Below are 23,974 nucleotides of genomic sequence, written 5' to 3'. Positions count from 1 at the left end.
TTTCCTCACTGCTCTGATGGTGTCTTCAGGGGCTGTGGTTTAGGAGGGTCATGTGTGAAGGAGTCAACTGGACAAAAAGAAAATAAGCCAACTCCGCACAAAAGGGAGGAATGCTTCAGTCAACACTGAAAAAGGGCCCTGGATTGAAACTCTTGATAACAGTTCTCAACTCATTTCAAAATCAGCATTAGCCACCAAAATGTAAAGTATTCGTTTTATTAAAATGCAAATCAATCAACTAATCTGTCTTTCTAGTAACAGTTGAATTGCAGTATCCGTGTCAATTAAAATAGTTTCCAATTTACTCTTGGCTGGAAGGAGGGTGGTCCTCTGAATTTTAAAATGCAAGCCTCCCTTTACTGAAAATTCTATCCGTTCTTTCTCATCTCTCCTGATTTTAATTCATTTTAATTAAACATGATGGACTCCAAATATTTTGAAGTACCTGCTTAAATTTTTTTCTTCATCAGGTAGAGAGTGACTGTGACAAAGGTTCCATCTCTTTAGGAATCGTGGGTCTGCATCATGCTTCACGGGAAGTGCCGCGTTAAGAGGTTACTTACTTGCTGTTCTAACGTGGGTTTATCCGGGATCCTCAGGCTAGATGGATGGGGTTGGATGGTCTATATTCGAAAAAGGGATCACGGTGAAGGGAGTGACTGTAGGGGACATCTTCTATTTCCGTTGAGTGATCTTTTAGGTAACTGGAGACACACTGAAAATTAAATGTTTCCCTGACAATCAAGCCCAAGAGGTTAACTTACCAAGACAAGAAAAACAGAGCAGGATGTACCAAGGTCCAATTAGTGTGAGATGGAGAAATCCTCCTCCCCTCATTTGCCCCGTCTGAGCCCAGCAGACACACTCAGATGTTAATACTAAACTGTGATGCAGATTACATTCCAGACTCACTTCGTTTGGAACCCAGCCTCTGGGCGCTGTGTCGCAGTCCACAGACACCATGTCAATGACACGTGGGATTCCTGGGCACAAAAATCTGTCACTTGGTTTTGACATTTTAAGACAATACCAAAACCTGACTCTAAAAACAATGACTAGTTATTAACTACAACTGCCCTCAGATGCCTGTACGCAACATTCCTTTAATTCCATAGCTCAGAATACAGATTTGGGCAAAGGACCCGGGAGACAGTCGGCCTCGAGTGCGGGCACGCACACATTACTTATGCAAGATCATCTCATTGCATACTGACCACAGCAGGCCAATAAATCCCCCTTATGGGGATTTAATTTCCAGCTTTTGACCTTTCGGATGAAAAACAAGTGAATCATTTCCCCTTGCTAGATTTACACCACAGCTAATCTCAATAAAGTGATTTAGGAATGGTGAGAATGGAAAAGGACTCTGGAAGAATCTTTATGGGTGAAAAGAGGAAACAAGAAGTCAGAGATCTGTATTTAGCAACGAATAGGCAGATGCCTCCAAGCTCCAACGCCTCTGGGGCGGAGCTGACAGGTTTTGGGGGGCTCCCTGCTCCTCACAGCTGCAATCAGTCGCTAAACGCGACTCACCCCAAAAGCCACATCTACCCTAGGATTATTCCTTCCGTGAAGTATTTTATATTGTGAAAGAAGGCCATTTGGCTGGGAAAACAATGAAAACCTTCCCAAAGAACCTGTCAGCCTGAGGGAACGCCATGTCACTCACTCTGTGCTGCTTAAGGAACCGAGCGCGGCAGCGGCGGCGACAGGAAAAACACTCTTTATTTGTGGTGGTTCAAGGCCGTGGGGGGCGAGCCCTTTGCACACGGACGCACCGGTGACACAGATGCTGGATTCCAGGTTTCCGGGCACTCGTCAGGCCCGTGTTCTGAACAGCACACGTTCCCGGGATTTCCCGAGTTCCTCTATGTGGGGCTGGGTGTGCAGAGGTCCCGCCTCAGGCCCCAGGCCACAGGGAGATGGGCGCCGTCAGTCCCCGTGGCCTTCGTCAGGGGGGTTGAGTTGGCCAAAAAGAGATCGATACAGCTCTGTCCTGGAAGACAAACAAAACAAACTGGTTAACACGTTGGTTAACTTTTCAAGGTTAAAAAAGGGGCTTCCCTGGTGGCGCAGTGGTTGAGAGTCTGCCTGCCGATGCAGGGGACACGGGTCCGTGCCCCGGTCCAGGAAGATCCCACATGCCGCGGAGCGGCTGGGCCCGTGAGCCATGGCCGCTGAGCCTGCACGTCCAGAGCCTGTTGCTCCACAACAGGAGAGGCCACAACAGTGAGAGGCCTGCGTACCGCAAACAAACAAACAAACAAAAGAACCAAGAAGCTGGGAAATACCCCAGTCTAATTCTTCAATTGGAAACACAGCCACATAATTAAAAATGCATCCCGCAGCTCTTATTCGCAAATACGAAGGAGGGCAGGAACCTAGAAGCGGCCAAACAGCAGAATATGTAAATAGTCCAGAGTGGCTGGATACCTGTCTCCAGGGAACGAGTTTTCTATAAGTTTGCCCTTTACACACAGGCTCTTCAAGTAAGAAAACAAGATTGAATATTTTAATAGGATGTATGAGACTGCCACATGAGGAGGATTCAATCAGACATGGGATGTAGGGGATATAATTCAGTTTTCATACATTTTCTTGCACTTGGCAGTACTTGAAAAACAATGAAAATGACCCAGCAACAAGATTCCAATTACCAGCACACGCGCAGCTGCTCGGGCGCCAAGGGTCTTCCCCACGCCCTGGCCCTTCCGCTGTTCTCCATCTAATAAATAATTCGATTGGCTAATTTATTTCTAAAGCTGGGTCTGACATTAAAAAAAAAAACCCTAACATGCCAGGGTCTTGCGTCCCTGAAAACGAAGTAAGTGACCACTTGCCACCTCTGTTTCCACCACCACCTGGCCAAAGGCACCTGTCGGGGCGGGCGAGGCCCTCCCGGCACCAGCACCGATCCCGCAGCTCCAGAGCACTTCTCTGGATAGAGGGCAGTCTCCCTGCGGAGATGCCAGGAGCCAGGAGGGTCCAAGCAGGTCAAACCCACAGGGAGGCGGGGACCACGCCCGTGCCCTCGGGGAAGGAGGGCAGGCACCTGGGCGAAGGCCATGGACCAGCGAGTAAACGACCTCCTCGGAGAAAGCTGTGCCTGCTCTGCTTATGTTTTCAAGATCTACAGCCTGCCCTCCTTGTTAGGAAAACAGGCTTTTCCTAACAGAACCGCTCTCATCATCTGAGAGTCATCATCAGCAAATCTGATTTTCAAAACAAAACAGAAGACAAAAAAAACCCCACCCTTCAAACAGCTATTTTTGGTCCAGCCAGACTCCAACACAAAAACTTACAAGTCTGTTTTTGAAGTCACCTTACTATAGTGGTGTGTACCAAAAGAGACATTATAATTAGAAAACCCAGCAATAGGAATAGCATATTAAAACTTTTTGAAAGGGAAAAGTCTTAAAGAAGGAACCACAGAAGCCATGGATATAAACAAACCTTATCATGCTGGGGACCACGTGGCAGGCAGGGAACGTGCAGCCAGAAGACAGTGGGTCTCCTGTATTATTACAGGAATTTTATTGCAAGAATTTGCTGGTGCCCTCAGCCGACCATCGTGCCCCTGGACCTATAAACAAAGGATGCAGGTTCACCCGGAGCTCCAGGGTCTCTTTTGTTCCTGAGCTGTACACATCTGCCTGGCTCGGCCTTGGCCAGGCCCCGGACACACGCGTACTAAGGCGGAAGGCAGCTTCAGACCACATGCAAATGAGAGGCAGGCAGCCTCCCTTCCAGAGGCAGTGGCTGCCAAATCACCAGCTCCATCACATAAAGGACAGCGATGCCCTGTCCGGGTGTCACTTTATCATGCGATGGCCTGCCTACTTGCCAAAAAGTACAAGTCTCTCTAGCCATTTCCACAAAGAAATTAAATGGTGTTAAGGGGAGAGCCGCCATGACAAAGAGGACAGTGTGGCTTTACGGCTGCGACATCTGATGAGAGGGAGCTGCAGAGGCACCATGCCATTTAGCCCTTCACAATCATCCCTTCCCAGCCTCGCCGTGCTCGCCTGCACCAGAGCCCATCATTACCACTGAGCAAATGCTTCCTCTCCACGCGGTGACATCAGCAAACCGCCTGGGCTAAGGCGGCAGTTACTGCCCGCAGCAGGGTTCACGTGTCAGGAGCTGAGAGGGAAATGCTGAAACCCATGTTTTGATAGAACATCATTTCACACTCAGGTGGACAAAGCTGACAAAGATGCAGCTGTTCATGGCAAAGCAACCTGGAAAGCCGAGTGGTCTGCGTTCTTAAAGTAGCTTTACAGAAGAGAGAGAATATGAGCAAGGGATTATTCCAATCTAAGAGTCCCCAAGCAATTTCAACTTGAAGTCTTCCTCACCCATGACCACCAATCAGTGACCATTTTTACCTTCAAAGTATCTCAAACTTGCCTGCTCCTCCAGGCTCCATTATTTCAGTTCTTACCATCTCTCACCCAGAATGCGGTGCCAGCCTCCTAAGCAACTTTTCTGTTCCCGTCCCCTCTTCCCCCGCCTCCATCCCCCTCAGCCCCAACTCTAAGAACTCTAGAGATGAACAAAGCAGACCCTCCTGGGGTCCAGGAGCACCACCAGGATGAAGACCCCCAGACTCCGGCTGCTCAGCTAGGCCCCAGCCCCTCTTTCACCCTGCGGAGGACCCGCCGGGGACAGAGCTGGGAAAACCACGGCCACGAAGGGTGGGGTCCAGGGTCTGGTCCTCGAGCCTCTCTGCGTACCCCCTAACAGAACTCTACAAAATCCCGCAGCCCCTGCACACATTTTTAAGTTGACATGTAGAATTTTTCTTGACGAAGTTAATAGTCACAAAGGATATAATTACCACAAATCTGTGAATACCAACTTTTAAAATAGCTCTTACATCCCTTTTGTAATACACCCAATGGAATCTATATGCCATACTGATCTGATACCCATCATCACTCACTTAAACAACACATAAACAAACTCTTTAATTTGGAAAATGTATAGCATCTTTCTCTTTTTAAACTTATATTTCCATCTGATTTTTCCCCTAATATAATTGTTTTATGCTTGAAAGTCTTTTATTGATCACACTATCATACTTCTTGGCCACAAAAATAAGTATGCAAATTGAAACACTTTTTGAAATTTGAAAAGTTGAAATATTTTAATTTCTTGGGACCATAAGGCTCTAAGTAATTTTTAAAAATTACTTCTGGACTGTGCTATCATTACAATTATTATTAGGATACAACTGATATATACAATAACAATATAATAAAATGTAGTATAATTTTGGTAAAATTTTAATATACATAAATATGTAAAATGTTACTGGAAATTATCCCTCAATGATATGGGTGAGGCTTTCCCCTCCATTCCCATTCCATGGATGAATATAATTTATTGCTAGAATGAAAGAGGGTTCAGCACCAATTCTATTCCTATTTTTTAGTTTTTGTAGACAGAAGTGATGAGAAACCTTGCCACACAAACAAGCAGACGTGGGAATGGGAGAGTTTTGTTATAGCAATGATACTCAATTCTTTTAATTCCTTCTGAATTAACCACCCCCCCCCCAATCACAGAGTGATCTACCACCAAAACTTAGTTTTAATGATCTACCAGCTGACAACTCAATTGGGTTCTCCTGCAATTTTGCTGAGAATAAAGACCTGGAAGCCACCTGACCGGCAGGGCTCTGTTACCCAGTCCTGGGTCACAGCCGGTCGCAATCCCTACACCGTATTTTGACCGGTCCTTCTGTGAGGTTCCCCACTCCAGAGTAACGTCCCATGTCAGGGTAAGGAGGGGCTTCGTGTCTGGAGAGGACAACTGTGAAAGGCGAGGGAGAAGGAGAGCTGGCAGCTCCAGCTCGGGCAGGCTCTCAGGCAGGGCTACTGAGAGCCTCTCAGCAAAGAGCTGGAAATTTGATTCCTGCCGTCTCTCTGTGTCTCCTTTCCGGTAGGAAGATCTCTGCACGGCCCAGGAGGAAGACTGAGGCGGAGGTCGTCCTGAGCGTTGCCCCAAACCCAGACAGACGCTAGACCTGGGGTCAGTACTCAGGGGAGAGGGAGGCACCTGGAAAGAAACAGGATGCGTCCATATCCCTATCCCTATCCCATCCCAAGGCAGGAACACAAAACTAAAAGCGGAACTAGGTAATGAAAAGCCACCATGGGACAGAGGGTCGGACTGCCTTCTGCTGCACAAAGCATGCTCCCCTGCAGCACCCTTCCTAACCGGGACTGAGCCACCCAGAGAAGCTGAGCTCTCGGTCCTTAGGCTAACCTCATCCCCATCCGACTCTCCAGGGTAAGCGCACAGTTTAATACCTGAAGTGCCCTTAAGGCTGTGCATAATGAAGCTGGTTTTCTAAATATATAATTCCTGCTCCCTATCACATTAAGAATCAAGACTTGAATCACTGAACTGAAAGGCCTTCCCCCCCACCCGTCACCCTCCCCCCACACTCCTGGCCTCAATATAGAAAATGTATTAATGGGGGTATCATGCGGGAGAATAACCTACAGAGTAATTAACAGGACTTGGACCTAAGGTAGAAGGTCGATAGCAGGGGCTCTTCCTTGAATTAAAATTTAACTTACCCTTTATTGCAACCTACAAAAGCAAGTAATGAGCACTAACATTTTTATTTCTTTTAAACTGTCATTTAGGCTATAGAGGGGATAATTACCTATCTCTAATGTAGTAAGGTTTTATAACCCTTAGTGAGGCATTTTCTAATTTAATATTTTTACTATATTATCATAAAACCTGTTTCTGGAAAAAAATGATCATGGATTAGCAGCCATCTTCCATAAAGACAGAGTGTGTGTGTGTGTGTGTGTGTGTGTGTGTGTGTGTGTGTGTGTGTGTGTGTGTGTGTATGTGTGTACTGGGATTCAGCTTATTTATTATGTGACTCTTGTGAAGAGACTTAAGCGCGCCCAGTAGAGCTGGCTGTGAGATGCCATCACTTGAGTGGTGGGTGAGGTTTGAAGCAGCCCTAAACGAAACGTGGTGGACGTGCGTCACGGTGCCGTCCAGCCACGTGCACTCCTCACTGACCGTGACACAGACCAGGGGCTTTCACGCCATCATCGGGGCAGACACTATAAAGCAGCACCTGAACCCTGCAGAGGACCTGTGCGGGGGGCGTGGGACTGAAGGAGCCACGCAGGCCTCGCCCCAGACACCCCACTCCTCCTCCCCCTCCTCTGGCCCGGACACCCCCACACTGCACCCACCTGGCCCTGTGGCCAAAGGCGAGCAGACAGCAGGGAGAAAGCAGCCAGGCCACCGCTCCCTAAAGAAACCTGCACAGCCTCCAAAAGTACATACATCCCATTCTTCAAGCAAGTAAGATATGCAGGGATTTCAGCGTGTGCCCGTAGAAACAATATCGCTGCTTTCCTGATTAAAACTATACACAGAATTTGTCCTTGATTAATTTGAGATTGTTCATTAGTTGCTTCACTGGGGGGGAGTTGTCCTTCCTAAATATACAAGACACATCCCAGAGTGTGCGGGGGAAGGGGGCCTCCCTCCCCCATAATCCCCTCCCTTTCCCTGCACACCCGAGGGGCCTGTGCTGCGTGCTTCTGCGGAACTTGATGTCTTAGACATACATTTGAGAATCCAAGGGTGACGAAACACACAAAGGGAAAGTGAGACTAAGGGCTCCAATTCCAGCAGCACTCGTGTCCAGCAGAACCTTGACGAAACCCGAATACCTGGGAGTCAGTACAGACACAGCAAGAACAGAAACTCACACTGACCACTGTGGTTGCTGACTGCAGATGTACTTTTGTTTTTTTTGCGGTACGCAGGCCTCTCACTGTTGTGGCCTCTCCCATTGTGGAGCACAGGCTCTGGACGCGCAGGCTCAGTGGCCATGGCTCACGGGCCCAGCCGCTCCGCAGCATGTAGGATCTTCCTGGACCGGGGCACGAACCCGTGTCCCCTGCATCGGCAGGCGGACTCTCAACCACTGCGCCACCAGGGAAGCCCTGCAGATGTACTTTTAAAAATCATTGGCAATGTTACTGACGCATGCTTTTTTTCACGTTTGTGTTCGGAAAACATTTTACTTATTAGTGCTGTAGAAGCTTATACATGTGTATTAGGTGAGGATGGTCCCTAGCCTCAAAGTATAACACAAAGGTATAATAAATTCATAAAATACACAGGAATGCCTATTTTGCTGTGCTAGGTTTTCGTAGTATTACAGAGACAAGAATGACGCAGCAGAACCTGCGTGGGGAAGGTGAATGTATCAGTTAACTCTGTCTGGACAGCCCCCTCCGCTCGGAGAGGTGGCAGTGTCCTCCCTCTCGCCGGGCACCCCTCCGCTGCTCTGGGACCCCTCCCACAGCCCAGTCCTCCAGAGTCAGGACGGACAGCTCCTTGATCCTCCCCGTGGCAGCATTTCAAGCACTGCTGCCTTCCCCTGACTAAATCTGGTCTCTTCTGGGTGAAAAGAAACAGTTCACTCCATTCCTGCTATGACAGAGCTGGAGTTCTCCTGCTGGCCTGGCGGAACCCCTCGGAGTCCTCCAGGTTGCCGAAGAGCTGACGGGGAGGCCCTCGCTCTCCAAGCCCACACCCACGTGTCTGGACAGTCCAGGCGGCCCAGGTGCGCGGGGCGAGCTCTACCACCTCCTCTGTTCTCAGCTCGTCCTTTCCTGCCCTCACAGAGCTTCCAGTCTCTCTGTTCTGCCTGCCAACGTGCCCAGGGCATCCCAAGTGCCAACTGAAAAAGATATCTTGCCAGTCATCACTTGGCACCAAACCAAGGGGTCCTCCCAACCTAACCTTCTGGCTGCTTTGAGGTCTGCTCCCCAAATACTAGAGATAAGACCGCACCTCCCTTAACCTTTCATTCCTTCTGCTTCCTCTGACCCTAATCCATTCTACTCTGTATCAGAGACTTTACAGGCGAGAGAAAGATGCCTGAGAACTGTTTCTATGACCTAAGAGGGGAACTACATTGGTCCTGGCGGCCGCATGTACGTCACAGCAGCGGGATCAGAGGCAGGGCCCCCACTCCGGGCCTTCATCTCTCAGGAAGCCTGCGTTGTGAGGAAGACAATGCAGGCGAAGGGACAGAAGTATGTCCTGTAAGGAGGGAGCATCACATAGGATGACGTAAAAAAAAAAACTATGAGTAGAAGACTGAATTCTTGAATGCAGCCGAAAGGCCAGCACTTAACAATAAGTGGGTCTCGGGCTTCTCTCCCGAAACGTCGGCACAACTGCATACCAAAAAATCACACACATACACAACCAAGAAACGTGAAAAGAGAAGAAAGCGACCTTCTCTTACTGAGGTCTTATTTCTTAACTGGATCAAGTTAGCAAAGTAATAGTGACTCAGAGAATGCCCTCACCTATCACTAATTACCTAAATCTGGACGCAAGGCAAATCTCCCATCAGAACCAGGCTCAACTCTTCACAAGCTCCAAGGCAGCCCACCGCAGTTGCCCAAATCTGCCACAAGGTGGCAGCACACGATGCCTTTCTCAGTGGACCAGGCAACTAGCAAGGCTCCCAGAAAACTGTGGCCATAAATTACCTAGAGTGTCTGCTCTCCTCGCTATCCTCCCCAGTGCTTGAAGGAGACTCGGGAAGGTCTGTTCCATTTCGCTCCTTTGGTCAGGTCAGAACCAGGTCCTTCAAACCTCTGCAAATGCTTTTAGCCCTACAGCTTTAAATTACAGATGATGACACGGCCTCTGGCCCGTCTCCTAAAGATCAGACTGACTCAAGATTTATAAATGTTCAAAGATGCAGGTTCAGGCCCCAAACAAAGGAACTGAATGGCTGGGAGGAGGAAGGAGAGGTGAGAGGGAGCGAGGGGTGAATCTGTAAAGGTTTGCTCCCCACTTGCGCTCCCTCCTTGCTCCCAAGCCAGTTAACAAATTCACTCCACTTACACAAGGAAGAAAAACACTTGAAACTTCCATCATCCCTACCACTAGTTTCAAGTCTTTCAAATTCTTTTAAAGAAAAATAATTTACCTTGGTGGGACTTGCAAAAAAGTGGAGGGGGGTGGGAGGGACTGCTGACAAAAGGGATGTCGCCTCCTCTCCTGTGCATTAATATTCCATATTCCTGGGATGATTTCCACTTTCACAGTTTGACTGTTTTATAACAGATTTGACGCGAGAGAAGACAAATGGCCTCACAAAGGAAAGACGACAAATCATCTCACCGCTTTTAGCGGGGTCTTCTCTTTACTTTTATTTATTTTTATTCTGTGGCTGGGCTGTGGAGCTCTCTGCCTTGCTGGCGATGTTTAATATTAACGCCAAGCCCCCGCGATGCTGGCAATAGAGTTGGCCGGTGTTGTGTTTGTGACTTTGTGACTGCTGGCTTCAGGAAGATGAAGCTCCTTGTCTAAACAGCAGCCCCTCTAACAGCTCCTGTTAAAAGCCAGGGGATGCTTCGCTGCTTAGACGTGAATCACTTCCTTCAACCCCAGGGAAAGGAAGGCTGACACTGAGTTACATTTGTATCCCTATCAGGACCTCTGCCCAACGACCCAGGGCCGGGCGGGAGCGGGCGTATGACGCTTCTCTCAGCTCCAGTTTAAGGCTACTCCGAGGGGGTCAAAACACACAGAAATCAACAAGGATATCTGTCCTCAACCCACAGAGTTTAAGCAAGGCATTCCATTACTTCTGGTGATATATTGGAGGACTAACTTTACCAAAAATACCCAGTCCGAATCCGAACATAAAAGCAGCAACTACCGAGCACACAACACCGGCAGTACCTCTGGGCGGCCGAGCCCCGGGCTGGGCTCAGCCTGCCGGAAACAAAGGCCACCATCCACACGCTCCCCCCAGGGTGCGACCACCCCCGTTCTGTTTCTGTTCTGCCCTCTTGGTCTTTTTTATCTTCCTCCCACAGCCCTTGTCCTGGGTTCTGTTCTAGGCCCTCCTCCCTTCTCTCTCGACCCCTCCCCTGGCCAATTCATCCAAGGCTCTCAGCCCTGCCCGTCTCCTGGGTGCAAAAGCCGCCTACAGCCGGAGTGTCCACGTCCCCACCTTGGCACTGCGTCCGACTCCAATAAACTGGCCACTGACAGCACCAGGCCCTGCAGGGCGATTCTGCCACCTAAACTACCTTTGTTAATCATGGCAGCAGATTCTCTGTTTTTCATGTCCAACACTTAACTGTTTAATGGCAGGAAGCTACAAAGTTATAGGTACCAACATCACATTTTCTGATTAAAAAATAAAATCCTCCCTGAGATAGGGATCTTGTTTGGACAGTTCACTTACATTAATGGATAGAATGCAAACTGATGCCCTCCATCTGTCACTCTTTCTTGGTTTTTAATGGTTTCCTTCAAAGAACTTCCTCCTCTCCACCGTAAATCAGAGGAGAGAAATTTGGAAAAAAGGTTTCTCCCAGACACCTGCCAGGGCACCTGTCCCCAGGAGGAGTGCCCAGGAGCCCTCAGCTTCCGGGTGTCTGCAACAGGGCCACCCCCCACCCACGCACCTCGGTTCACCAGAGTCGCTTAAGTCAGCAATCTGATGACCTCGGCCAGTTATGGGACTGGTTTTTAAAAGCCTGGCTGCTCTGTGCAAAACGAGTGGTTTGCGTTTCTGCCCCTGGAAGCTGGTGACTCTGTTTTGCTGCCCTGCTGTGCCTCCCCTGCAGGATGGAGAGCTGGGCGAGGACGAGGAGGCTGAGCTCCGCCAGCGCCGGCAGGAGAAAATGTGTATTGATTTGTCCCTCCTTTTAGAGGAGCACGGAGCGTTGAAGAACAGCTGCTCCTCTCTGCAGCCTTTCACATTACACGCGCCACAGAAGGCCCAACCCCCACCCACCTCCGGGAAGCAGAAAGGGGTGGCTCCTGGGTGCCAGCGGCCACTAGGCTGCCTGGTCCACAGTGCGGACTCCCAACACCCCAGGCCAGAACGCCTCCCCTTCCTCGGATCCAGTAATTTCCCTCTCTGGGCTGACGTTTCCTCATCTATATTGGAGAAGAAAGAGCCTTCAGTCTTATTTACCTTTTAAGTGGAGGTGCCCAGAGGGTAAAAGAGTTAATGTTTACAAAGTGTTCTGCTCCCCAGAGGAAGACAATGGATAAAACACAAGGTGTGGTTGGCTCATTCAAGACCTCCTTTCCAGGGTAGTTAGTAACAGCTCCCCATTACAAAAGCCCCGCTTCCTAGCACCTGGAACTCAAAGTACACTCAGGCAATGCCTTTTATCTAAATATGCTTTTTTGCTGTGACACTTAATACCAACACTAAAAATTACAAAAGGAAACCAAGGACTATTATGCCTTGTTAATGCACATACAGGAGCCATTCCAGAAATGTCGTCTTCTTAAACCAAACAAATCCTGAGAGCATTCCAAAAATGCTGTCCTACAATGAGAACTGGTCATCACAGAGCCCTGTCTGAACACTCCATGTTTCCACAGTAACTAGAAATCTGTAGAAGGGCCACCAGAAACCAAACCTGGTATGGTTATCACAGCCAAGATGGGCAGGAGAAAACCGACAGTATGATACAAGTTTGTGGTGTACACTCTTGGGAGCAACTGCAATACAAGAGTGTTCTTGAAAGACTTTTCCCAGGGTTCATCCTAAATTAAAAGACCTCCAAAACTCTCTAAGTAAAGGATTGAGCATGACAAGTCCCGGAGCTGGACTCTCCTTATTTCTAGGGCTTTTCCAATGTGGCCAGGAGTGAAGAACAAACTATGGCGCCGGCTCTCAGGCGGTGCGACATCCTCGCGTGGAGACAGAGCCCGCAGAGTAATTGATTAGGGTCTGCACTGCCGGTGAACTGCCGTGTACAGAGTGCCGTGGGAACAGAGCAAAGTGCGGACAGTCCCCGACTTAAAACGGCTCGACTCAAGATGTTTCCACTTTACGATGGTGCAAAAGCAATGTGCACTTATTAGAAACTGTACTTCCAGTTTTGAACTGTGACCTCTTCTCTTCCCAGGCCGGGGATGTGCGGCAGATCCCCTCTTGTGATGCTGGGCAGGGCAGCCCCCGGTCAGCCCCACGATCACAGGGGTGGACAACCGACACACTGACAACCACTCTGTGCCCAGACAGCCCTCCCGTTGTTCACTCTGAGTATTCGATCAATGACATGAGACACTCAACACTTTGTTATGAAATAGGCTTTGTGTTGGATGATTCTGCCCAACTGTAGGCTAATGTGAGTGTTCTGAGCACGGTTACGGTGGGCGAGGGTCAGGCGTGATGTCAGTAGCTTAGGTGTATTTAATGCATTTTCGACTTACGTTATTTTCAACCTGCAAGGGGTTTATCGAGATGTAACCCCACTGTAAATCGATGAAGATCTGTATATTAGAGTTAGATGACTTGGAGAGATTTTAGTAAAAGAGGCAAGAAGCCTTTGTTCATTCATCTTATAGGGATTGTTTGCAAAAATAATCTTACCAGCAAATTGCTTACAAGCAACAGACTCATAAGCTGAAGGCCTTTAAAGGCACTTCAGACAGGAGACCCACAGCCAACTCTTCTCAGGTTTGCACAGAAATGGGTATGTCTGCGTTGCAGGCAAAGGGACAATGACATAATATGTACACATGGGAAAATGTAAATTTTGTTTATTTACCTATCTGTACAGATATCATTAAAACAGTCCTTCTCAGAAACAAAAAAATTACAAAGAACATTTCATTCTCAAGAATCTAATGAGCAAAAAGGACTATTTCCACTTTATAAAGAAGGAAACTAAGGCCCAGAGACAAGATTTCTTCAAGGTCACATTGTCTGTGAGCTGGGGCAGAACAGATGCTCAAGGATCCCAAGTCAGTTCTCTAGCCCAGAGAAGGCTCACATCAACTGGGAAAAGACTTAAATTGTTCTGAAAATAAAACTTCTGCTACAAAAATGCTATACAGTAAGTAAGGCAGGATTCAATTGGAATCAAAATATATTATTGCAAATGTATGAGTATAATACCATACATTTTTACTAAAATCTCTCTAAGTCATCTAACTCGATAATACCAAACACAGGATTATAGTAAACATACGCATACTATTGTACTTTGACTTATAAATGAAGCATTCTTAGCAAGTAAAAAACCCGAATAAGTGTTTTTGTGAACCGTAATAAGTACTGTTAGAGAGTAACAAATAAAACAGGGGTTCCCTGGTGGAGCAGTGGTTGAGAGTCCGCCTGCCGATGCAGGGGACACGGGTTCGTGCTCCGGTCCGGGAAGATCCCACATGCCGGGGAGCGGCTGGGCCCGTGAGCCATGGCCGCTGAGCCTGCGCGTCCAGAGCCTGTGCTCCGCAACGGGAGAGGCCACAACAGTGAGAGGCCCGTGTACCGCAAAAAAAAAAAGGGGGGGGTTCAAGGACAAAAGAACCACACCTCAGTCGCGGGTAGGGAACCATTAAAGGCTCTCTGAAAAGGCTGATGTGTACCAAGGACTACAAACCCTGCAACAGGAAAGGATGCAGACAGGGCAGGGGTGAGGAGATGCTCCAGTTCCCATGAGCAGAATTAAGAGACACAAGCGGGAGGAGGAGGGAGTGTGTCCTGGGACCTCAGGGGCCCGCAGGACAGCACAAAGAAAGTGCACACCAAACCAGGTGATGAGGAGAGAAAGGTAGCAGGGTGACAAATCACTGCAGGCCTTGAGTGGCAGGTTCGAGTATGGCTTTTACGCTGTAGGCGACAAGGAATAGCATTTCCTAAGTGGTATTTTAGGAAGGTGCAATCTGGCAATGATGCACAGAACTAATTAAATCAGACGGGGGGGAGGTGGTCAAGAGGCTGTTGGTGTTAACAGTCTATGTGGGAAGAAAAAAAATCTGGGCTCACAAAGAAGCCGTAGGACTGGAGAGTAGAGACCACTGAATGATATACGAAAATAAAGTGCCAAGCAGACCAAAAGTAAGAAATCAGAAAAAAGCAGGAGAAAATATCAGTGAACAGTTCATCCTGGGATCCAGGAGGGAGTGCCTAAGCACAAAAGCAATGAAAAACACTCCTAAGAAACAGGTGTTATATATTAGATCACATAAAAAGTAAAACTTACATATGACCACTAAAGATCATTAATACCAACAGGTGAGCAAACGGGGAGAGCTACAAAAAATAGGAAATATGGTATATAATCATAATATGTAGAATTCACACAAACTGCAAAGAAAAATTAAACTCAAAGAAAAAATGGGACAAAGGATAAAAACAGCAATACAAATGATTAATAAATATACAGACTCTTCAAGGCTATGATTAAATGCGAAAATAAACATTAGATACTTAGCCCAGTGCCTAGCACACTGTAGGGCCTCAGTAAAGTGTCACTGTTATTGAACTCTCCATATCAGCAAAGGTAAATGACATGAGCCTCAGGTGGGGGGAGCGGGGACGTAAATCAGTACAACCTATCACGAACCACTGAATACACATATATAACTGAATCACTTTGCTATACACCAGAAACTAACACGACATTGTAAAACAACTATACTGCAATAAAAAAAAATTTTTAAGTTTTTGCCTTTGACCCAGGATTACCCTTCTACTCCTTAGAATCTATTCTAAAGATACAAGCAAAACCTAAAACATGGATTTCTATACAAATATGTTCACTGCAGTATTCCTTAAAGAGAAATAAAAACAATCAGAAATAACCTAAACGTCCAAGAATATTCCATAATTGAATATTATAAAGTCATTAAGATGTCTTTAAAATATTTAATGGTATTAAAATGCTTATAATATAAAGTTAACTAGAAAAAGGGATTCAAACATATATGAATATATCTTTAAAAAATATACACACAGAAAGTTCTGTAAGAAAATATATTAGTAGTAGTAATAATATTCAATTCCCAGTAGCAGATAACATGAATTTCCTTTGTGCTTTCAGTATTTTCCAAATTTTCTTCCATAAGAATGTTGTTTATGTTTTTAAGATTTTTTTAAAATAAATTTATTTATTTATTCATTTTTCGCTGCATTGGGTCTTTGTTGCTGCACGCCGGCTTTCTCTAGTCGCGGAGAGCACGGGCTACTCTTCGTTGTGATGTGTAGGGTTCTCATCGCGGTGGCTTCTGTTGTTGCTGAGTACGGGCTCTAGGAGCATGGGCTCAGTAGTTGTGGCTTGTGGGCTCTAGAGCGCAGGCTCAGTAGTTGTGCGCACGGGCTTAGTTGCTCTGCAGCATGTGGGATCTTCCCGGACCAGGGCTCGAACCCGTGTCTCCTGCATTGGCAGGTGGATTCTTAACCACTGCACCACCAGGGAAGCCCAAGATTTTTTTTTTTCTTTTTTTTGATGTGGACCATTTTAAAGTCTTTATCGAATTTGTTACAATATTGCTTCTGATTTATGCTTTGGTTTTTTGGCCTTGAGGTAATGTGGGATCTTAGTTCCCCGACCAAGGATCGAACTCGCATCCCCTGCACTGGAAGGTGAAGTCTTAACCCCTGGACTGCCAGGGAAGTCCCTTTTGTTTTTATTATACGGGAAAAATGTAGTCTCTAAGGAAAGAAGGTGACAGGCACCTGAATCCGGAAGAAAGAGAACTGTCAAGAGCAAATGGACTGAATACACTGGACCAGATTTCAAAGCTAATTATGAGGTTTAGGGTCTTTGGAATCAAAGAATGGTGTAACCATAAGAGCAGGCCTGGAAATTCAGTGATTCACACTAGCCCCGTGCTCCACAACTACTAAGTCTGCGCTCTAGAGCCCGCGAGCCACAACTACTGAGCCCGCGAGCCACAACTACTGAACCCTGCACGCCTAGAGCCCGTGCTCTGCAACAAGAGAAGCCACCACAATGAGAAGCCCGCGCACCGCAACAAAGAGTAGCTCCCGCTCAGCACAACTAGAGAAAGCCCGCGCGCAGCGACGAAGACTCAACACAGCCAAAAATAAATAAAATAAATAAGCTTGCTGATTTCTTGAAAACAGAGGCAGGGGTCAGAAGCCACACTCCCAGATGCATAAACCAGCTCCCCTACAAACTTGCTGTTTGTCTTGGGCAAATTACTCAATTGCTCTCTGCCTCAGTATTCTTATCATAGAACACAGATAATGTCAACCACTTTAGTGGTTTCTCATAAGGACCGAATGAAAATACGTATGAAGAGTTTAGAACAGTGTCTGACGTACAGTAAATGTTCAGTAAGTGGAATCTGAGGGAGTTCCCTGGTGGCCTAGTAGTCAGGATTCCGGGCTTTCACTGCTGTGGCCCGAGTTCAATCCCTGGTCAAGGAACTGAGATCCAAAAAAATAATAATAGGGCTTCCCTGGTGGCGCAGTGGTTGGGAGTCCGACTGCCGATGCAGGGGACGCGGGTTCGTGCCCCGGTCCGGGAAGATCCCACATGCTGCGGAGCGGCTGGGCCCGTGAGCCATGGCCGCTGAGCCTGCGCATCCGGAGCCTGTGCTCCGCAACGGGAGAGGCCACAACAGTGAGAGGCCCACGTACCGCAAAAATAAATAAATAAAAAATAAAATAATAATAATAAGTGGAATATGAAGTTATCATTCCATGCCATTTCACTGCCAGTCAGAAATAGGGTGGCAGACTTAGGGTGGATAAATCAGAGCAAAGGATGAACACAAAAACTGAGATGATCTGCACATCTTAGCAACCCAAGCTGCTCAGGTGGCTCAGTGATCACTGTGGGAAATGTATTCATAATATGAATGGACAACTAATCCAAACTCAGGTGAAAAACATTAGCTGCTGCCTACCTCCTTGCAAGTTACTTCACTGTGACTAATACAGTATAAGATTACATTTTAAAAGACAGTAATAATAGAATACAAAAACTTAAAAATAATAATTCCTTAAGAGAAACATTTACACTCACTTTAATGAATGTGAAATATCCCTTTGGGAGAAGAATAAGATTCACAATCTTTTGAAGAAATGATGGGAATTTGCCTGCAGAAATGAGCACTATAGTTAAGAAACCCTATTCTGAGGAAAGATTTATCTGTTCAGCATCTACAATCTCTTTCTAGAAAATGTGCTTTTCTCTCTCTACAACCTGCTTGGAACCAAGGCTTGAATTTGAGAATGCAAATTCTTCAGAACTGTGAGGACTGCAAACCAGCGAACCAGGAAATATGGAAGAAATGAGAGCAGTGCTTTCTTTGCAATCAAATTTTAAAACTCTGGCCCAAGTGTCAGGTTTGAACTTGAGAACGTTCTCTTTGTCCTTTCTGACGTTTCTGGAGGAGGAAGGCCCCAGGCCCCCTCGCTCCGTGCTGGACGCCATCTTTAATGATGATATATGGGGTCCTTTCCCTTCAGCACTGCTGGGGGGTCAAACGTGTGATGCCGCCCTCCCGAGCATCAACAAGCAAATTATAAACTGTGTCAATCCGAGTTAATGCAAAGCTGTAATCCTCTTTAACAAGAGATCAAATCACTGCCATGAGTTATGTTCATTCTGTAATCTGATAAGGAAGAGAGGGAACCTCTAATAAAAGAGTAATGGGAGCCTTTAATGACGCTGGGGAAAGACAGCACCAGTGCAAGTTTCCAGCTCGTTCCTGCTGATTAGATCAATGTTGCATATTTGCTCGGGCTTGTTTCACCTGTCAGAACAACCTGTGTCTTTTTAGGAGATAAGAAGCCCCAGAGAAAACATCTATATCTTAACCATTCTTGCTCTCAAGTTTTTAACCAACGAAAAATGCTCTATGGAGGGTATTTCTGGGGTTATTAGCTGATGTGCTCTCAAATGCTGAGCAAACTTCCTCAGATTATTTCACCACGATTCAGTGCATTATGGCTAATAAAAAAGGGTGTGTGTGGGTGGGGGGGTAAAGTAGGTAACGGGGAATCAAAAACGGTCTAAGTAACCTCTGGATTACCAATTAGGGAGAACAGAACACCATCAGGAGAGTGGTAGAATGTGCCCATACTTAGGGTGCAGACCCACACACAAAAATGGCACGCGGATGATAAATTGCCTGTACGAATTCTATTATACCGAGGCACTTCAAGAACAACGTGGCAGTGATGTTGACAAAGCACTTTACAAGGCTGGATTACATTTGTACATTTCTAAAACTCCAGATGTTAAACAATAATGTATTTGGTGCTTAGCAGTTATCATTAAAGGATTCTCTCCTTGTTCTTTCTAAAGCCAGTAGCTTTATAAAAGGAGAGGGGAAAGTGGTTTTTTACCTGGGGGCAGAGAGTGGGGGTTAAAATGAAAATTCTTGCTGTTCCTACTGAGAATTTAAGTTCTTTGCAAAGGAATGGAGTACCTACAAAATGTTGATATTGCTATCATTTTTGTAATAAGAAAAAAAGCTTCTTAGGAAAATACAATAATCTACCCTTTCAATGAACAGTACCAGAACTGGGTTTATCTAATAAATGCTCTCTGAAGCAGCAGTAAATGCAAGGCAAACACCAATTTTCTTAGGCACCAGGCTGACTGCTGCCACTTGGACCTGTTTTGTGCTGACAACAAAACCCACGCTGACAGAGTAAGCATTCCCCATCCCAAATCTGGGGTCGTGGCCAGTTTTGAGGAACACATCTCGACCTGTCTCAGAGTCTTACTCAGAATTTACTTCTCCTACTTGTCACACTAGCATTTTATTATCTGACGTACATCTACCCAGCAAATGAAAAAGAACGAACTTCTTTAAAAGTCTGCCTCAGAGGGTCTTTCAAAAACACAGGCAAAACCCCAGATGATTATTTCCACAACCGACAAATTCATTTTGTTAGAAACATAATAAAAGATCACCTGAATTTTCACTTCACCCTCCCTCTAGTCTAACAGCACTCCAGGGCTTTCACACCATGTAAAGTGAGCTCTGCTTCTAAAATGTCCTTGATAAGCTTAGAATAACTTCAATAGTCAGAGAAGTAAACAGCAATCCTGTAAATCATGCAAGTAACACACTGACCTGTTCTCAGTGGTGACAATATGCTTAGAGGGATTCTCTGCCAATGAGACATCAAGCCCTTTGTCCTCCTCAGCCCACTGATAACTCTGCCTCTACAGCATCACATGACACTTCTGCCCTCTTCGCACAGATGACTCTGAAGGGCAAACAGGAGCTGCTCTGGGAGATGTGCTGCCCCGTGCCAAGAGTACCTGAGGGTCCAGCAAAGCCAGCAATCCTTTTTAGACTCGTGGTAACCCCTCTCTCGCACGCAACACATGATACAAGGGCAAAGTTGAATTTCTTTTCTTTCCTCCCAGTACTGAAAGGCAGCTATGCTAACCACCATACCACCAACGCCTCTCCTCCCAGTACTGGGAGTGTTCATCAGGCCTACAATAGAAACCACCTGCCTACCTCCTAATGCCAGACCAGCAGAAGTGTCAGGGGTCACATGACACTTTCACTAGCAAAGGAAACCTGAGGGCCTGTAAAGCCATTTAAATCCATATGCAAAGCTTACCTAGAGATGCCCCAAAGGGAAATCTGGTAATACAGGAGCAAACTGGGCTACTCTGCATTTAAAAAGACTTTTTAAAACATATATTGCTTGAAGAGAAAATTTCCTAGCATTAGAAAAGAATATGTATCAGCAGAAATATGAAGATGCCACTACCTTTCTAAAGATCCTTTTACAGATAGTACTTCTTCCTCCACTAAGGGTATTTTAATACCCTGTGTTAAAGACCTCTGCTCTCTCTCCCTTAATGAGAGCTATGTTCTAGTCTCAATTCAATTTGACCAAGTCCAAATTTGAGCTAAAACTGGACAATGGACAAGGGGGATTCAAGGATGAGTAACCATACTGGGATTCCCCCCTTCTCCTCTCTTTATTAATACTGGGTATTAATCCAACTTAGGCACATGTGTGGAACAACAAATTGGACCCAAGACACAGAAAGAGAAGGGCTTCTCTCTCCAGACCTGGGTATGTTAGGAACCACAGGTAGAGTGGCCTCTGAGAATAAGAAATCAAAAGGGCTGGAGGGGCTTCCCTGGTGCGCAGTGGTTGAGAGTCTGCCTGCTGATGCAGGGGACATGGGTTCGTGCCCCGTCTGGGAAGATCCCACATGCCGCGGAGCGGCTGGGCCTGTGAGCCATGGCCACTGAGCCTGCACGTCCGGAGCCTGTGCTCAGCAACGGGAGAGGCCACAGCAGTGAGAGGCCCGCGTACTGCAAAAAATTTTTGAGCACAAAAAAAAAAAAAAAAAAAAAAAAAGGGGGGCTGGAAATTTTGTTATGTAATTTTTCACCATGATTAAATAAGGGGAGGGGTGGGCTGGGACAGAAGCTACTTGGGTATTCAAAAGCCAGTTTTATCCAAATGGCTCACAGGGCAGAAGCCTTAAGGGAAAGACGCTCTTTCATTTATGTAATACTTCAACAGAGAAAATCAGGACCTTCCCACCTCCTCTTTATGTTATAGATATAATTTTCAAAATGAACATGTCCTATTCTGTTGATAAAAAGCAATACAAGTTTATTGTAAAAAAAAAATCAAATACTACAGAAATAATAGACTAGAAAATAAAATGTGTCTTCTACTCCACCCTGCCCAGCAATAAACATGTGAAGAGTTTGGTGTACACTGTTTCAGAGCTTATTTTTTTTAGTGACACTTAATATGAATGCATCCTCATAGCAGGAAATTAGAGCAAAACATAAGTATGAGAAACAAAAAAAGGTGGAAATCTCCCTTTGCCCCTTCCTCCTCCCAGTTCCTTCCCTGTAAACATTTTAAATATTACTGATGTGTAACACATCCACACATACATATACATACACAGCTTAATATTTATTTTAAAAACATAAATCGATATTACATAAATGGATGTTTCTTTTTCTAGTTAACAAAATAACCTGGAGATCTTTCCATGACAGTATATTTTTTTGTAAGGCACCACTTTTTCTTCAATCATACATGTGTATTTACTCAAAAGTAGGATTATGATATAGTATTCTGTAGCCTACTTATTACATTAAACATTATGTTAATACGTACAGCTCCACTTCCTCCTTTAACAGTTGCTTATAACTTCAATGAATGATTTTCTGTGATTTATTTTAACTAGTTCCCTATTGATGGTCATTTGGATTGTTTCTTATTTTTCCCCATTATAAACAATGTTGCAATAAAGATCCTTGATACAAAAATATTTGTTAACTTGCTATTTCCTTAGGTCTCCTTAGGTCAACTCCTAGAAGTGAGATTTCTCTGGGTCAACAGATACATTTACATTTAAAATTTTGAAAAACATTGCCAAATAGCCCTCCAAAATGATTTTGCCATTTATATTCCTAACAACAGTAAATGAAAGCGTCTGTTTCCTCACACCATCGACATTAGTGATTATCACTCTTTTAATGTTTTCCAATTTAATAAGAAAAAAATGAAATCTCATTATTTTAATATTCATTTATGTGATTAATGAGACTGACAGTCTTTATATTTTTGGCCAGTTGCGATTTTTCTTTTATGATCTCTTAAGTTTGCTTGTTGACATGCTTTTTACCCATTATTTTTATTGGGATATTCTTAGAGATCTGTAAAAACTCTTTCCATAGCATTCTTACACAGTAATGTTACACTGAACTTTTTCTTCCCAGTTTGTCATTTATTTATAACTTTGTTTTTGGTATCTTTTTTTTTTTTTTTTTTTTGCGGTACTTGGGCCTCTCACTGTTGTGGCCTCTCCCGTTGCGGAGCACAGGCTCCGGACACACAGGCTCAGCGGCCATGGCTCACGGGCTCAGCCGCTCCGTGGCATGTGGGATATTCCCAGATCGGCGCACGAACCTGTGTCCCCTGCATGGGCAGGCGGACTCTCAACCACCGCGCCACCAGGGAAGCCCTGTTTTTGGTATCTTTTTCACTGTGACTCTTATGTAGTCATGGCTACTAGTACTTTCCCCGTGGCTTCTAGCCTTCGTGTCATGCTTACAAAGCCTTTCTCTACTTCAAAATCATAAAGAATTCTCTATTCATATATGCACACCAAGGATGACATATCTGTAACTTTGTTCTACTCTACCATAGATACAACTATAAAAATGGGTTGAGGGGCTTCCCTGGTGGCACAGTGGTTGAGAGTCCGCCTGCCAATGCAGGGGACACAGGTTCGTGCCCCGGTCCGGGAGGATCCCACGTGCCGCGGAGCGGCTGGGCCCATGAGCCATGGCCACTAAGCTTGCGCATCAGGAGCCTGCGCTCCGCAACGGGAGAGGCCACAACAGTGAGAGGCCCGAGTACTGCAAAAAAAAAAAAAAAAAAAAAAAAAGGGTTGAATTTTCCCAGAAGTTTACCTTCAATAAATCTATATCATTGTTTAAAAAAAAAAAAGAATGATATATCTGTAACTTATCAAAACCAGAACTATTCACTTGGAGAAAAGTATCAATAGTATGCACTGATGCTGAAATGAAAGTTTCCCATTCCTCAATATTTTGTGGTGTACAAAGTGAGAACAGTGCTAGATTATTTCCAGTTATGCAATTACCTAAACAAAAAACAAAACAGGCCAAGCTATGACGGCCTCCTTCTTAAGATACAGTTTTTAAAAAAAAGATACTACCTAACACTACCTACGGGCCCTGGAATATTTGATACCAGAAGCAGAAAGAGCTAATACTCACTTACTCTGCCTATAGTTAGTCTGGCCTATTCAGACTCTGGAGCACGAGCAGTAACGTGGATGTCTGCCTCTGTGTCCTTAAGAAACACAATGCAAAGGGAGTGTACTTGGTAAAAACAAATGCTCAGTTCTCCAGCTGTAACACTTTTATTAAATTCCTTGTTACAAAGTGGCTAAACCAGAGGGAGAACAATGCTGATAATTAGCAACGTCTACAAGGGATAGCTTTTTCCCCCACAAACACCAAATGCCACACTGTTACCCGGCAAACACATTCCCAACCCCTCCTCCCTTGCCTGCTCTACCTGAAGTGGCAACATAACAGAGTTATGGCCAATGAGATATGAGAAGTTGTTTTTGGAGGGCATTCTGGTAAAAGAAAATCAGTATGGCTGACACCA

General features: G+C 45.6%; 1 protein-coding gene across 2 annotated transcripts in view; it reads right to left on the bottom strand.

Annotated features, from left to right (window-relative positions):
* Window positions 1-1,707: 1,707 nt before the first annotated feature.
* The window catches only part of AATF (apoptosis antagonizing transcription factor), a 99,426-nt gene continuing 77,159 nt past the window's right edge, over window positions 1,708-23,974 (bottom strand). For both annotated transcript variants that reach the window (XR_003004880.1, XM_024757633.1), the window contains one exon: window positions 1,708-1,996. Coding sequence is in view for 1 of the 2 variants with exons in the window: in XM_024757633.1 (XP_024613401.1) it covers window positions 1,933-1,996 (64 nt within the window). In the remaining variant the exon portion in view is untranslated. The remainder of the gene's footprint in view (window positions 1,997-23,974) is intronic.

Source organism: Neophocaena asiaeorientalis, unplaced genomic scaffold (genome assembly GCF_003031525.2).
Source record: "Neophocaena asiaeorientalis asiaeorientalis breed wild unplaced genomic scaffold, Neophocaena_asiaeorientalis_V1.1 scaffold327, whole genome shotgun sequence".
NCBI classification, from domain to species: domain Eukaryota; kingdom Metazoa; phylum Chordata; class Mammalia; order Artiodactyla; family Phocoenidae; genus Neophocaena; species Neophocaena asiaeorientalis.
Note: the sequence above shows the minus strand (reverse complement) of the source record. Positions and strands in the feature narration are given on the sequence as shown.